General features: G+C 38.3%; 1 protein-coding gene across 2 annotated transcripts in view; it reads right to left on the bottom strand.

Annotated features, from left to right (window-relative positions):
- Positions 1-3,760: 3,760 nt before the first annotated feature.
- The window catches only part of CCDC141 (coiled-coil domain containing 141), a 110,426-nt gene continuing 97,460 nt past the window's right edge, over positions 3,761-16,726 (bottom strand). The window contains exons 23-27 of one of the 2 annotated variants that reach the window (XM_075512156.1): positions 16,529-16,636; positions 8,344-9,230; positions 6,210-6,382; positions 4,830-4,911; positions 3,761-3,831 (exon numbers count right to left, since the gene is read on the bottom strand). In XM_075512156.1, the coding sequence (XP_075368271.1) occupies positions 4,844-4,911; positions 6,210-6,382; positions 8,344-9,230; positions 16,529-16,636 (1,236 nt within the window). In that variant the 3' untranslated portion in view covers positions 3,761-3,831; positions 4,830-4,843. Of the gene's footprint in view, positions 3,832-4,829; positions 4,912-5,858; positions 6,383-8,343; positions 9,231-16,528; positions 16,637-16,726 lie in introns of those variants that run through there. The other variant, XM_075512155.1, reaches the window with a different exon arrangement.

The raw sequence follows: 16,726 nt of genomic DNA, 5'->3' as shown, positions 1-16,726 counted from the left end.
GCTTCACAGTTATTCTTAATCTTTTTACTCTGGGCATGTAATTTCCAATCTCTGATGTCTTGAAATGTGATATTAGCAAGTTTATCAACTTCCCCCTATCTTCTCTAAAAATTTAGGCTAGACTGAGATTCACTCCATGCTGCTCAGAGACTTTGGCTTCGCTCAGCATTGCTCTGAATTAAGACACTGCACTTTATTGTTTAGAGTTTTTGTCTCAGTCAAGCTCCTAACACAATCAGAAGGAATTTTACTAAGGAATACCAAGTGGGTCTCATGACCCAATTGATCTAAAATATCCATAATCCAGAGCTCCATTCTCCTTGAATACCATGGCGTAGCCTCATTAAAGGATGTATGAGCAGTAATTTTTAAAGACATAGGTCCTCTGAGCCACAAATATATATACACACACAAAAATTACTAGGCTTACCCTAGCAAAGTCTCCAGAGAAAGGTCCAGAAATAGGCATACCTTACCAGTCATTTGAGAGGAAGCCACCTTCTCCATTGCAGCTCCAGCCACATTTGATCCAAAGCCAACCAGGGGAATGCCACATCCTCTCTTTGCCTACTGACTCACACCTGGGCCCTCAGACAGGCTGCTTCTTTTGAAAAATGAAAATAATTAATCCGTTTCCCCTCCAAGCTTATGCACCTTGTCTAAATACCCTTTCACACAACTCCACGTCTTGTAGTCAGGCAATCTCATTCACCGCTTTCTTTCTTAATGGGTGCCTGCATATGGGGAAGGAGGAAGGGAGGTTAGGTTAGTAATATGCCTAAGTAGAATATTTTTGTTGTAAGGCTAGAGAGATTGAGATTTAAATCTCCTCTTTAAGAGAGCAATCGGGAAGATGTAAACATTTTGGGGTCTTGAAGTAACTATAGGTTCAAAACTGTGACTGTGACGACAGGAACTCAGCACTGTAAAACAAGAAAGTAGCAGAACCAGAACAATACAAAACAGTTGTATAGTTGTATTAGTTGTATTCCCTGTATGTAATAGTTTATGTATTAGTTAATGTAATAGCATGTATGTAATAGTATGTATGTAATAGTATGTAATAGTTAATGTATTCCCTGTATGTAATAGTTGTATTCCCTGCTTCTACAGTATGTTTAAAAAGGGATGAAGTAAAGCATACACAACATGAACTATTAAAAAAAAAAAAGGGGAGGGGAGCATTATGTTGAAATTATTACTGAAACAGAATGAGTGTAGTTTTCTTTCAGAGAAATATTAGTCACTTTTTTTTTAAGATTATCTGAACAGAAAACAGCAGGAATTTTCCAGCAAATTTGTTTGGGCATTCATTAGAGTCCTTAAATAAAGAGTATTTAAACCCAGACTTCCAACACAACAGTAATCAGCATTGATTACACCTTTGTTTACAAAGCAAAGTATTAAAACCAGGAGACTTTCAGTGTCCTGCTGTGTGTCTGGTATCTCTAATCTCTCTCTTTTTGAAATCTTTGTTCTTGCAGCAATTAAAAATGTGGCTGGTATCCACATACCCATTAAAAACTGCGCATTTAAAACTATGCCTGATTTAAAGTAGATGCAATACCATACTCATAAATCAAGTTTTGTTAATCTAACATTCACAGAAATGTTCAAATTCTCAGAGGAGTGGTTTAATGAACAAAGGGATTATGTAATTCTACAATGATTCATTAAGATCTACAGATGTGCTAAGGCAATTTCTGGCCTTATATTTATACCTTTTTGCATTTAATAATTATAGTATTTGACTATGCAAAAATGACAACATTCTCAGAAGTGACGAGGTGTTTGTTTTGACCTTTTATTATTTCACAGTGTCTGTTATGTAGCAATAGCATGAATGCCATACTTGTGTGTACTCTTGAAAATAATAGTGTACTTAGATTTTAAAAGTTGGATTCGTTTGCATCTCACTTTCTTCTCACAAGTCAAAATTGAAAGATCTTATTTAACATTTAAATAGGAATTCAATTCCAGGATTTAATCCAGTAGCAGGAAGCTTACTTTTCACAGATAACATGTTTGAGTAAAAATGAAAGTGGATGCATTGGCACAGGAGCAGATCATAAGCCACTTCAGCTGCTTTTGAACTGAATAGCAAAACTGAGGCTCACTTTCCTTAGAAAGGCAGCTGGCTTCCCTGCATGACAGGTTGGGATCTATTGGGATCTTCCATATAAGCTTTAGACCCATTTAATTTTAATCAGGGTGTACAAATAACTCTGCATTAATGTACCCTTCCCCAGTGGAATAATTTTATTTTGCCTTGCAATAGTTGGAGACAAGATCACACTTGTGTTTTTTTTTCTGTGAGGCTCTGTTGAAATCTGGGCTACCTAATTTGTCAGTTACAACAGGCGTTTATGGTTCAAGCTGGAAAATTAGTGTTAAGCTCACCAAGTGTGGCATTTCACTACCATTCTGCTTCTGTAGTTTTGTGGGTGGAAGGCAGCTTTCCTTTAGTGACTTTCTTGGTAGAAGTGACTTAAAAATGTCCTTCTCCAGCCAACAAAATTGAGCACGGGTGCTGTTTCAACACCACATCATAGCAGTGAACAATTACAGGAGCATCATGTCAATTATATGCCTTCCTGGAGCATATAATCCCAAATCAAGTCTCAAATAGCAATGCCTGAAAAAGTCCATTAAGATAAACTACTTGTATGTCTTGTTCAGTACACGAACTACCAATAGTACTTTCAAAATATGATGAAAAAAGAGAAAAATAGATAAGAAAACTACAAACTTTAGCAACAAGGGTCATTTCATGAACTATTTAAACCATAATTCAGAACAACAAAAAAATCAGCATTGTATTGATTTTAAATGTTTTTCTGCTATGGGGGCAAAACATAAGTATACTCAATTAGACATTTGCAGCATGATACATACTCAGAATTTTGCTAAAGGCAGAATATGCTTGTTCATACACATACGCAACACAGATTTGTAAATGTCGGAATAAAATTTACTCTCGCTCCGAGGCTTCTCTTTAACTCCTCCCCTCTTAGAGGAAAGATGACAGTCCTCCTTGTTATGCTTGGAACTGGGAGTGTAAGCCAAACTCCAATGAAAAGCTAGATCACTGGCTAGCTTCTAAATTATATTAATAAAAAGATGGAATAAATCCCACTTGGATTCAAAGCTGCATCTCACTCTCACACAATTTTGTAAACTGGCCTTGTATTCTGACTGTCAAACCTCAGGTAAAGCAAGTAACTGAGATCTCTCCCACTTGTTCTAAAGCCTGTTAAATGAAGTTAACAGAAACGGATTTAATGCAAATGTGTATGAGGGAGAAGGTCTGCATGCCTGCTCCCTTGTAATATCCTAGGAGCCTGGATGTACATCAGGAAGTGTTATGAGGGAAGGGAAAGAACTTATTCCCATAATCTGTGTACACTCATCCAGTAGTTCTGTGTCTGTTTGTTGCCTTTTTAACTCGTAGAGCTGATTATCATAAAAGAGTGAGTGGTCTTTCTGTAAGTGCCAGCAAGCAATCAGATCCAATTACAAGTCTAGATCCAAGCTACCTCCAATTCCTGCTCTACGACATGATGAAAAGTTCACATCTTTTTCTCCTGCTTTCATAGAACTACAAGTGAGTTTGGGACAATTTTTTCCAAGCAGGGCTGGGATCCTAGCCCAGCAGAGGCTCAGGACAGAGCCTCACCTCACAGTGGTGTTTTGCTCAGCAAATGGCTCTCCTCCAACCAGAAAGGTCAAATGTGTATCTCTGAATTCACACACTGGCCATTAAAAAAAGGCAGAACAATGATCCTTCTAGCACTGAACTTCCCATAGTTTTCAAGATGAAGTATTCACAAGCTAAAACAGAGATGCAGCTTTGAGCCCAGTATCTATAGAGCCACAATGACTTTTTCTGTCACAAGCCTTATGACAGTTAATGCTTAATTTAAAGGCCTAATTCTGGCAGAGGCAAGGCAGAAGAGGAAAGAGAACATCTCTGCTTTCACTCCTAATTTTTTTGTGTGCATATACTTAGCCTCAATACTGAAGGCAAAAATGCCCCAAAAAGTGACCTGAGTATTATATAAAGTTACTTAGAAAAGCAGAAAACAAGTCAAAAGAACATCCGTGATTACTTTTAATTTTTGAATGATGGCAACTCTCAGTAAAAACAGAGAATTGAAGGGCAGCCATCACCTAGAAGACTCATTTTCAAATAGAAAATTAGTATTATCAACAGGATAAAGTTATCAAGCACTGGCAGTTCTGCAGCAGGCAAAACCTCACAGCAGGTAGGAGAGGCATTTTGGTTTGTTCTTACCGCAGTATTGCTTAATGTACTGCTTATCCAAGTCAGCTCACTCACATAGGTTCTTTGCTGTATGTTTATAACAACCATACATAAAGTCCCAAGGGCACAAAACCACCAAACTGAATTTTACTTTTATGAAAATTGGAACATTCAAAATCATACTAATTATTAAAATTAGCTTTATTGTGAAATGGAAAGTACACTTTAGGAAAATAGGTGATTTTTATACCTGAGAGAATTCTTATGAATCAACATTTTTGGGAGCTGACTGAACTTAGAAAGTTGTTCATTAAGGGTAATACCAATTTTAGTTAGAATTTACTTTGTTCCCCCATCTGCTCACCACCTCCTCCTCCTGCTCCCTCTTGTATTGCTGTGAGGTTATATTCCCTTGAGAACTTCTCCTGTTTCAAAGTTACAGGAATTTTAATAAAGTTGTAGTCACTGGGCCAAAATATCTAAATGTCAGTCTTCAATCTCACTGACCCCCAGCAATTTGCAATATACATTCTGCTCATAGCATACTACACAGTAAAAGGCTGACTTCATTTCAGCAAATTATGCAAGAGAAAGTAAATATTTCCTCTCTATAAATTTTCCACACCAACACAGTTGTAATACAAAAGCTGCAAATGAAAGATGCAGGAAAAATCATGTAGCTGTTTGTCAATTGTTTTTACTGTACAAATACAACAAGTACTGGAGCTAAAGAATGAAGTTACATTTGAGGATTTATAAATGAAATCTTCCACTGGCAGTTATTCATTGTTATCAAATATTTAAACAAGTTACTACTTTAATAAAAAATATCATCTGTGGTTGTCCTTGTCAAGAATGAAATGCAATATGTAGGTGAACAAAGTTCTGGTTTGGATTTACTGCTTTGAAGATATAGGAGAATTCTATTTGACTAAAATAAAACAACTTTTTTTGGTGTGAATACACTTTCTAGTATTTCCCCAATTTGGTTGATTCTGTTTGAAACCAGTGTGTTAAAAATTTTAAACATGCACAAATGCTCACTTCATAAACTATTATCTTTCTTGTCTTATACTAACAATTTAGTGGATTATTAGAAATATTTATATCTTTCATTTTATAAGAAGGCAAAGAAAGTATCACAAGCATCTACCTAAGCAGATTGGTATGTTGGAACATCTCATCTTGTAAACATTTGAGGTTTTTGGTCTACTGTATGCTAGGTGCCACTTACACAAATCCTGATGATTCTGGGCCAAATCCTTGTAGTGCAGACGATCACAACTGTATTGGAACTACTGCAACTTTCATTTGTGGAGACTATCTGCTGGGCTGAGACAGATTTAAACCTGATCTATGCCAGTGCAATCATGAAAGGTATGATTTCTTTACTAAGAAGATTTATCCTACAAATATTTTTTTTTTAAAGTGTATGAGAAAAACGTGGTTGGAAATAATACATTTGATGTTTAAAAAACATTTCAACACCCTCCACACCCCCTCCCAAAAAAAGGCATATCATAAAATATACGTTGATCTGAGCACTCTACCTGGGTGTATCTTAACATTTAATATCTATAACCATTAAAACTGTTTCCAGCACTTTGTAATGCCAACATTTTTAGAAAGCAAAACTCTGCCTCAGATTCTAGAAAATCTTTGTAAATTTTTTATCTCAACATCACTATGAGAAAGGAAAATAAGCACATAATACTGGTATTAAAGAAACAAGCAATATATCGAGTGTGACATAAAAGTAGTTTGGTACAGATTGTGAAAGATGCAGTGTAAGACAATAAATTTAATGTTGTCTTAGCATGTGAGAATTAAGTCCAGTGCAGTCAATATTGTACTTATTTTGTGAATAGCCAGTACATTAGTGATATGCTAATATAGATGACACACAGCATTATCCAGTCTATTCTTGTAATAGGTGGCCTGTTACCTTTCACGTGGAGAATGGCACTTGAGGAGATAGTGCCGTTCAAATTTTTAGCCCGAACAACATAGAGGCCAGCATCTTTATCACACACCTTCTGAATGAATAAAGTATGCTTTGTCTCCTTTTGTAAAAGCTTTAAGTGCTCATCTGCAGTCAGTTTCTGGCCCTTCTTGTACCTGAAGCAGAGAGTCAGTTTTCAAGTCAGATTTATATCACTGTATGCCAAGCAGAACTTTGCAAATTCAGACAATCTCTATAACACTATAGTAACAGCAAGAGAGAGAGCTCACTGCAGTGCTCTCATTTCTCAGTTTTAAAGTTCTATGTAAATATGGACAAATATTTAAACAATTCAAATTGCTGGATAATACATTCTTAATACTAGAAAATGTGGTTCTGAAAATGGTTTTCAACGGACAAGTCACAGTTATCTCACTGCAGTATTGGAGAGAGTAGCATGAAGGCCTCGGCCCTCAGTTTTGGGCTGAAACATTTTTGCTAGTAAGGTGTTGAGTCAATCCACATTCAACTCATGAATAGGCTCTTAAGATGCATAAGCAACATACAAACTTTCTGAACTTGTGTCTTCAGTATAAAGAACAGTCAGACCTGTTCCTCCATGCCAGCCCACTTAACATTTACTTAGTTCACATCATCAAACAGGATAGAACAATGCATCAGGAGTTATTTCAGAGAACTGGTGTCATATTCTAACACTTGAGGATCAGTGACCATGTATTGGTATTGACTCCTGATTTACATATTGCAAGTGAGGGAAAATTCTGGCTCTTCTTGCCTCGTGATGTTTCAGCATAAGCTACGTTTAACTTAAACACAGAAATGCTTTTCCACATGTATGTCCAATAAAATGTCTACATCAGTACAAAATACATGGCATTGGTGAATTTTTAATTACAAAACCCCACATTTTTTTCTGTTTTCATAAATTTCTAATTTGCAAAATGCTTTCAGTTGAATACTATTTCTTAAAAGACCATATATCAAGATCATATATCCTACAGACCATATATTTTTTAGCTAAATTAATGCTTTCTTATGATAAAATAAAACTGAAGGTACCTCTTGTTTCACCAACAATACTCCTCAAAGTGTAGAATACTGGGATTTAAAACAAAGTAACTTTATTGATACCAACACAGTATAGCACCAAGGTTGCAGTGTCCAGTATTTTTCTCAGTGCCATAGAAGAAAATTCAGCTTACTAAAAGCTTATAGTTTGCCTAATTCTTTACATGTGTAATAATAATCTTAACATCAAAACGTTTCCAATAAGAGGCATATCTAGAAAGACCTCCATTGTGAAAGTTTAATGAAATATGTGCAGAAATGGCAAATGAGGTAAAATTTTAGGAAAATACACCAACACATAGAGGACTACTATCAAAATCTTGAAATCCTGCCCCTCTTTCAGTCCCTATTCCCTATGGCAGGGAATTTCTAAAAAGTCATCTTAAAAGATATTTATATTATGTCATCTGTATTTCTCACAAATGCAGTATAAAGCAATCTAATTAGACATACAGCAATTCAGAGAGAGATAGAGAGTGCACACAAATATATAATATAAAACAGGTTCTCTTAGTGTAGACATTTAGGGTTTTTTTTTTTAACGTGTAACCTCTCTGCAGTTTTCAACAACTGACTCCTACATATATATAATGTGTGTCTCTATGTATATGTAGTGGATATATAAATATTTCAGCATGCACGCACATGTGTGTGTCTGTCTGTCCATATATAGTGCCAAGATCCTGAGAAAATGCAGGTGAATTTACTTACAGTAAATCTGGAGTGCACATTTGTTTTAAGAAATTATTGAACAAGTGGAATATCATATTCCAGAATATAAAAACTATATTATGTATTTGCTTAAAAAACATTGGATATGCTTGCAGTAGTTTGATGCTCTCATTATTCATAAAATTAAGTACAGAGAGATTATTTCAAGTAGGTTAATTGTCAAAAGCAGTTTTGAAGGTGGGAATCATGCAGAAGTGTGGAATAGAAAGGATACAAGCCATTTATTCTAGTCTATAGATTAATTAATTTGGTTATAAGTGGTTCAAGGTGTCTTGCTAAGAGGTATATTTACTTCTTCTCATTATAAGCTACCCACCATGTCAGCGTAGGCTCTGGGAATCCCGTTACTTCTACTTCCAAAGTTACTGGAGAACCTTCCATGACGGTTTTGTTAGACAGAAGCTGGGAGAAGTTAGGCGCCTGTCCAGTTAGGCTGGCCATGCTGTTCTTTTCTGATGAACTTTTAATCTCTTCTCGGGTGACCATCTGCCTCTGGCAGCTTCTGGTGGTGTCTGATTGAAACACGAAACCTGAGAATGCATCAGGCAAAGCATGCAGCCTGTCCTGGGTTTTAGTACAGTTATTCAAGTCATGCAATTGTTCTTGTGTTTCTGCCATGCTTTTATGAAGTTCAAGGTGTTGCAAATGTGTTTTGCACACTTCACTCATCATGCTATATACTGGTTTGGCATATATAGTGCAGGAAGCAGTGGTAGCTTCAGATATTCCTTGTAAGCTACAAGTCAAAGGAGATACTGCTCTGACTTTTGGACCAGAATCTCTTGAAGAGATACAAAACTTCTCAAACTGATCTGATGGGCTTTCCATTCTATTATTTTTAGCATCAGCATAAGCAGAATTTGTTAAGAGATCAGACGCTTCCATCACTTTTTTAATACTAGTGGTTTTCTGCTTTTGCAAGCTATAGGAACTGACATGCAGACTATGAGAACTACAACAGCACTGCTCTTCAATCTCTGTTTCAGAATGTAAGAGGTTGGATTCTGGTGTCTCAGAAAGCGGTGGCAAAGAGATATCATCAGGTGATATACACTCATATTCATCTCCGGAGGGTATTTCTTCTGCTGGGAATTCAGTCTGTAAACTATCCTCTTTGGCTGAAGATGACAGCTCTGTATCCTGTGAAACAAGATCCTGACCAGCTGGACAGATAATTGGAATATCAGCCAATTTACTCCTCTTCTTAAATTAGGAGGGGAAAGAAGAGAAGGGAAAGAAGAAGAAAAAGAAAAACAGAGAGAAAGAATGAGTTATCATTCTATGCATTCCCTTTTCATGCAGAAGCTAGCAACAATATTTGAAATATTTCTTCTAATTAAGCTTAATGTATTCTGAAAAGCAGGAAGAAACACATGGAAAAGGATAATTCCTCAGAAAATTTTGCAGCAGCTAACTGGGATTTCAAACTGTTTGGACAGATTCTAGCAGATATTTTTATAATTATATATAACCATTTATTAAACAGTAACAACAGAAGAAAAAGTACCTCTTTCTATAAACAAAGGCCAACCTGTGGATTTCCTGTAGGTGCTGTTTATAAGAGCATTTGCAAGGGGAAGGTGGAGGAGGAGGTGGCCTAATTACATCTAAATGGGAAACAGTTACATAGCAATAAAAATATATTAACAGCCAAGGTACTGGACTTTGATTCTTTGAGAAAGAGAGTCACTGGTCATGTTCAAGATTTACAGAATTAAACCAATATCTTTAAGATATTTTCCAAGCATTTTATATTTGCCTCATTTATTTCCAGCTGTTTCAAGATCTTGTCCAAACACTAACAGAAAACAATGTTTAATTATTTTTATATTATCTTGGATCCAGAATTAAAAAAAAAAAAAAGTCCCTCTCATCATGTTTCAAAAAGAATTGGATGTGGCACAAGTGCATTATTTTTAATCACAAAGCATCAAAGACATTATCTGATTTATTAATTACTTCTCTGCCTCTTGGGTTTTATATAAATGTGTAATCACATAGAATCATAGAATTGTTTATGTTTGGAAAAGACCTTTAAGATCATCAAGTCCAACTGTTAACCTAACACTACCAAGACCACCACTATACCATGTCCCTAAGCACCTCATCTATATGTCTTTTAAATACCTCCAGGGATGGTGACTCAACCACTTCCCTGGGCAGCCTGTTCTAATGCTTCACAACCCTTTCGGTGAAGAAATTTTTCCTAATATCCAATGTAAACCTCCCCTGGCACAACTTGAGGCCATTTCCTCTTATCCTATGGCTTGTTACTTGGGAGAAGAGACAGACACTCACCTCACTGCAACCTCCTTTCAGGTAGTTGTAGAGAGCAATAAGGTCTCCCCTCAGCCTCCTTTTCTCCAGGCTAAACAACCCCAGTTTCCTCAGCTGCTCCTCATAAAACCTCCAGACATCTAGGCCCTTCACCAGCTTCATTGCCCTTCTTTGGACATGCTCCAGCACCTCAAGGTCTTTCTTGTAGTGAGGGGCCCAAAACTGAACACAGTATTCGAGGTGCGGCCTCACCAGTGCCGAGTACAGGAGGACCTGCTGGCCACACTGTTTCTGATACAAGCCAGGATGCTATTGGACTTCTCAGCCACCTGGGCACACTGCTGGCTCATATTCAGCTGGCCGTTGACCAACACCCCCAGGTCCTTTTCCACTGGGCAGCTTTCCAGCCACTCTTCTCCAAGCCTGTAGCATTGCATGAGGTTGCTGTGACCCAAGTGCAGGACCCGGCACTTGGCCTTGTTGAATGTCATACAATTGACCTTGGCCCATCAATCCAGCCTGTCCAGATCCCTCTGTAGAGCCTTCCTACCCTCAAGCAAGTGGACACTCCCACCCAACTTGGTGTCATCTGCAAACTTACTGAGGGTGCACTTGATCCCCTCGTCCAGATCATTGATGAAGGTATTAATCAGGACTGGCCCCAATACTGAGCCCTGGGGACACCACTTGTGGCTGGCCACCAACTGGAGTAAACTCCATTCACCACCACTCTTTGGGCACAGCCGCCCAGCCAGTTCTTTACCCAGCAAAGAGTACACCCGTCCAAGCCATGAGCAGCCAGTTTCTCCAGGAGAATGCTGTGGGAAACTGTGTCAAAGGTTTTACTAAAGTCTACGTAGACAACATCCACAGCCTTGCCCTCATCCACTAAGCGGGTCACCTTGTCACAGAAGGAGATCAGGTTGGTCAAGCAGGACCTGCCTTTCATAAATCCATGCTGACTGGGCCTGATCACCTGGTTGTCCTGTATGTGCTACGTGATGGCACTCAAGATCATCTGCTCCATAACCTTCCCCGGCACCGAGGTCAGACTGACAGGCCTGTAGTTCCCCGGGTCCTCCTTCCGGCCCTTCTTGAAGATGGGTGTCACATTTGCTAACCTCCAGTCAACTGGGACCTCCCCAGTTAGCCACGACTGCTGGTAAAGGATTGAAAGGGGCTTGGTGAGCACTTCTGCCAGCTCCCTCAGTACCCTTGGGTGGATCCCATCTGGCCCCATAGACTTGTGTGTATCTAAGTGGTGTAGCAGGTCACTAACCATTTCCCCCTGGATTATGGAGGTTTCATTCTGCTCCCCATCCCTGTCTTCCAGCTCTGGGGGCTGGGTACCCAGAGAACAACTGGTCTTTCTTACTACTAAAGACTGAGGCAAAGAAGGCATTAAGTACCTCAGCCTTTTCCTCATCCTTTCTCACTGTTTCCCCTTGCGCCCAATAAAGGATGGAGATTCTCCTTAGCCCTCCTTTTGTTGCTAATGTATTTATAGAAACATTTTTTATTGTCTTTTATGGCAGTAGGCAGATTAAGTTCTAGTTGGGCTTTGGCCCTTCTAATTTTCTCTCTGCATAACCTCACGACATCCTTGTAGTCCTCCTGAGCTGCCTGCCCCTTCTTCCAAAAGTCATAAACTCTCCTTTTTTTCCTGAGTTCCAGCCAAAGCTCTCTGTTCAGCCAGGCTGGTCATCTTCCCTGCCGGCTCGTCTTTTGGCACATGGGGACAGCCTGCTCATGCGCCTTTAAGATTTCCTTCTCGAAGAATGTCCATCCTTCCTAGACTTCTTTGCCCTGCAGGACTGCTTCCCAAGGGACTCTGTCAATCAGTCTCCTCACTAGGCCAAAGTCTGCCCTCCAGAAGTCCAAGGAAGCAGTTCTGCTGACTCCCCTGCTTACTTCTGCAAGAATCAAAAACTCTTATCATTTTGTGATTGCTATGCCCAATACAGCCCCCAACCGCCACATCACCCACAAGTCCTTCTCTGTTCTTGAACAAGAGGTCCAGCGGGGCACCTTCCCTAACTGGCTCACTCACCAGCTGTGTCAGGAAGTTATCTGCCACACACTCCAGGAACCTCCTAGACTGTGTCCTCTCTGCTGTATTGTAATTCCAAAAGACATCTGGTAAGTTGAAGTCCCCCACAAGAACAAAGACTAGCAATTGTGAGACTTCTCCCAGATGCTTATAGAATAGTTCATCTGTCTCCTCATCCTGGCTGGGTGGTCTATAACAGACTCCCACCATGGTATCTGCCTTGTTGGCCTTCCCCCTGATTCTTACCCATAAACACTCAACCCTATCATCACCATCATTAAGCTCTAGATAATCAAAACACTCCCTAACATACTGGGCTACCCCACCACCTCTCCTTCCTTGCCTATCCCTTCTGAAGAGTTTATACCCACCCATTGCAGCACTGCAGTTGTGTGAGTCATCCCACCATGTTTCCGTGATGGCAACTATATCATAGTTTTTCTGCTGCACAATAGCTTTCAGCTCCTCCTGTTTGTTGCCCATGCTGCATGCATTGGTGTAGATGTTGGGCTATTGATCCCACCAGCTTTTTGAGGGGAGAAGCCCTAATTCCTATGTGACCATTGTCAGGTGCTTCCATGGTTATACTCATGCCTATTTCATTTGTGCCAGGGCTCTCAGCAAAGGTGTTCATAATGTTTTCTTATGCTATTCTCTCATTGTTGAGTTCAACACAAAAACGTGTAATCTACTAAGCAATGTTTCTGTCGCCCATAAACTGTTTACTCAAATCAATTGATGCTACACTGGATGTCATTGCTTTCCAAACCAGGTCTTTTTGGCAGTAAAAGTGCAGTGGCACATTCATTTCAGCTTTCATTTTGCTTTATTGCTCTAAATATAATCTAATCATCAGTGCACAAAATTAACAAAATAAAAGTAAAAAGAAGTAATAGAACCTCACATGTGCCCTGGTCCTGTAGATTGGTAGTTTTAATATAGATGTTTTTCCAAGTTGATATATTTGTTATTTCAAAGCCATGTGATTCATGCCAGATCCATGAATGAATGGCTAGAAGATAGCAGGATTTTACTGTGTCTATTTTACTAAATAATTTGGTTTAGTTGTAAGATGAATTTCAAGTTTGGGTATCAAATGTGTTTTCCACAAGCATCCCCTGATGAACTCTGACCCCCAAAGTGTCTTTCAGTATGAATAGATCATGGATATAAACACAATAAATTATAATTCACTTTCCAATTTGGTGAAATGTGTAAATTTTTCCCCTTTCCAATTACTCAGAAAACAATAAATACTGAGTTACTTCTTCCTTCTGCACATATTCAATTTTTTTATTGGGCTTCTAATTGTAAGGTATTCCTAAAAAAATTGTTATTTTTAGGGATTAATTCCAATACATTCATACAATATATTTTTCTAGGGTTTGCAAATTTGACTATCACCCAGCTCTTTTAACCTTATCAACATTGTTCTAAGTAACTCTCTCAGTTTTAAGCCTGACCACATTTGCAAGTTTTTCTTAAATGAAGCTTTAATAGGCACTTCAGTAGCAAATTCTGGCTGTTTTGGTCTGACTTGCACTAATGAATTTAATAAACCAAATCTGATTAAATATTAAGAAGTTGAAAAATTGTTTAGAATGTTAAATTCTGAGCAGGTAGCTTTAAAAAACATAGGTCAAAATCTCTGAATAGCCAGTGTCTACTGTCTGAATGAAATCAACGGTTCCGATTCATTGTCTATTGAGGAGTCTACGCACATGTACAGTGGCATACATTTGGGTAACTACGGGAAGGCCACGACAATGTAGGAATCTTCCAGTGACTAATCTAGGATCTTAGTGCAGGGATGTGCTGTCAGTTTCACGGTCACCTCGTCTGAAGATCACAGAACTGAACAGTTATTTCAGACATTGCTGGAAAGTGACCCTGGGGAAAATGCTGGGGAAAAGAATGACAGGTGGGCAGCGAGTGAGCAAGCTGTCAGACAGGCTTTGGCAGCACGAGGACTTTCAGCCCTGGTGTGTTACCTGGGATCAAAGAAGCATGAGGATGAATGTGCCATGAGAAGGTTTAGGCCACTTTTTAGAGGGTGATATTTATTACTGAAGCAAATTAATACTGCAAAACTATCTTGCAGATGTATAGACAAAATTAGAGATTGCTGGCCCACTAGACGAGGGGCTGGGGATGGGCAAGGTCTTTCCTCACAAAGGATGGAAATGTAAGACAGAAAAGCTCTAGTGAGAAGAACCTGCTACTTCAAGTGAAGTATGGAGTGATGAAAAGGGTGGAGGCATGATAGCTGCCATACTTCACATCTGATATTTGCTGTTTCGCATACCCTTGACTTCTCCCCTTGGCAGCTGAGGCACAGTCTGACAAGGACTGACAAAGCTGTGGTCTAGCAAAATAGGAAATAGGGCTACGGACATCTGCTGGGTGAGGCGATTGATTCTCCTGAGGGTGGTTCTTTGGAACAGCCACAAAATTTTTAGTGAAATCTGGGCTCCAAGTCAGTGGTGAAACTCCCATTGACTTGGAATGGAGGTAACAAAATTCATTAGGCTCAATTTTGGCTCATTAGCAGATTGCAGGACATTCTGTATTGAACTGAAGGGAATGTTAATATTAGTTGAATTTCTACAAAACATCACAATTTAACATCTTGTAGTATTGGTCTATGTTATCAGCTTGCAAAATGGAAATTTTAGAGCTCTAAATCAATTACCAATGCATCCTACCATTCTAAAGACTTAAATATATTACCACCCACTCCAACGTACCAGAATATTTCACATAGTAAATTATTTACATTTACATCCAGGATCCCAAGGCTTCGAAATGTTCTTTAAGCTAAAGGAATTAATCTCATAAAACATAGGTCTGGTTTTGTATTGCCTGTATTTCTAAGACTACCTTTATTCATTGACAATTTGGAACCTGTCATTTCATATATATTCATATATTTCAATATATTAATATATTTCAGTAAATATTTGTTTACTGTATATCCATGAATAAAATATGCTTGTCTGCTGGGATTTTTATCATTCTAAATGCATACCCAGTCTCTCACTAATTTCCTTTTGTGCATTTTCCTCCTCACCATGCAATCTATACTTTGGAACTTATTTATGATTTCTGCTGCACAGAATTTTGTCAACTGAAATGTAACTTAAGTGTTTTGAGGTGGGGGTGAAGACAACTATTTGATGCTGAGTTCTGTTATTTATTTGATGTATAATGTCGTACTAACAGTACAGCAGATTATCTCTGACATGATGTCATACTGAACTGCTGATAGCTGTAGTTGTCTTCCATCATGTTTTTGCCATGACTGCTTTCCTGTTATTCACACTGTTGCAAAAGTGAAGCAATTCTGTGCTTGTTTTGCATTGGATTTTTGTAATACTGTAAATGAGAAGACAATCAAAGCCCACCAATCCATAACAATATCTGTCACTTTCGAGAAGCAACGAATTAAGGAGTAAAATTCCTTTGAGAGTACACAGCAATGCCTATCAACTTGATTAAGAAAAAAAAAATCAACATGAACAGCAGATACTTGTTTAGTGTTGGTAGGTGACAGAGTATTGTTTCTCTTCTCAGTAATGCTTTCTGAATTTGTAAGCAACTTACCTGATGCCATCTGAACAAAGTGTTTAAAAACCACTTTTTTTTCCTGATTGAGACCTTAATGATTCAACAAAGCATCATAATTTCCACCGTTACTTAGTTCAAATTCTGACCTATGAGGCTTCTCTCATAGCATATTATAAATCAAATACTTTCATAGCTTGTCTCTAGGGGTTATATGAATATTAGGGCTCTGGGAAATATTAACAGCAGTCTCGTCTATTACTTCCTATATTCCCTTAAGTCATATTACAAAGGAGAGAGCAGAATGTGTTCTCCCTTGAGGAAGGAGGAATAGTGACAAAGAGGACGTCTGCATTAAGAATACTGCGGCAATAGGACCAAAGGAAAATTGGAAGAAGGCTAAAAAAATAAAATTCATAGGAAAGAATATGTGGGTTGGATAGAAGGCAAAGGGGTAACTAAAAAGAAATTGAAAGAGGAATGACCAAGACTATACTGATAACACCCATCTTAAGGAAGGCTTCAAGACTGAAAAGCAATAAACTTTACAGCAATACTCAAAGCCTTTTAAGAAACAGAGTTCTAGTTATTAAAAAAATAAAAATCTAACCTGCTGCTTTTGTTCCTCTACTTTGTCTTTAATAACAGCCTCACATGCTTCTTGACCATTTCTTTCTTCTTTTTGAACAGTAACCAACTCTTCAGAAAACTCTTCTTTCTGCCATGTGAAAAGAAAATTAAGTAAGCTTATACACAATAGAAGGTAGCAATTTTTAGCTACACAGTGACTTATGCTCTGTACAACAGA

Source organism: Mycteria americana, chromosome 9, assembly GCF_035582795.1.
Source record: "Mycteria americana isolate JAX WOST 10 ecotype Jacksonville Zoo and Gardens chromosome 9, USCA_MyAme_1.0, whole genome shotgun sequence".
Lineage (NCBI taxonomy): Eukaryota > Metazoa > Chordata > Aves > Ciconiiformes > Ciconiidae > Mycteria > Mycteria americana.
The sequence above is the reverse complement of the archived record's forward strand: the minus strand, read 5'-3'. Positions and strand labels throughout refer to the sequence as shown.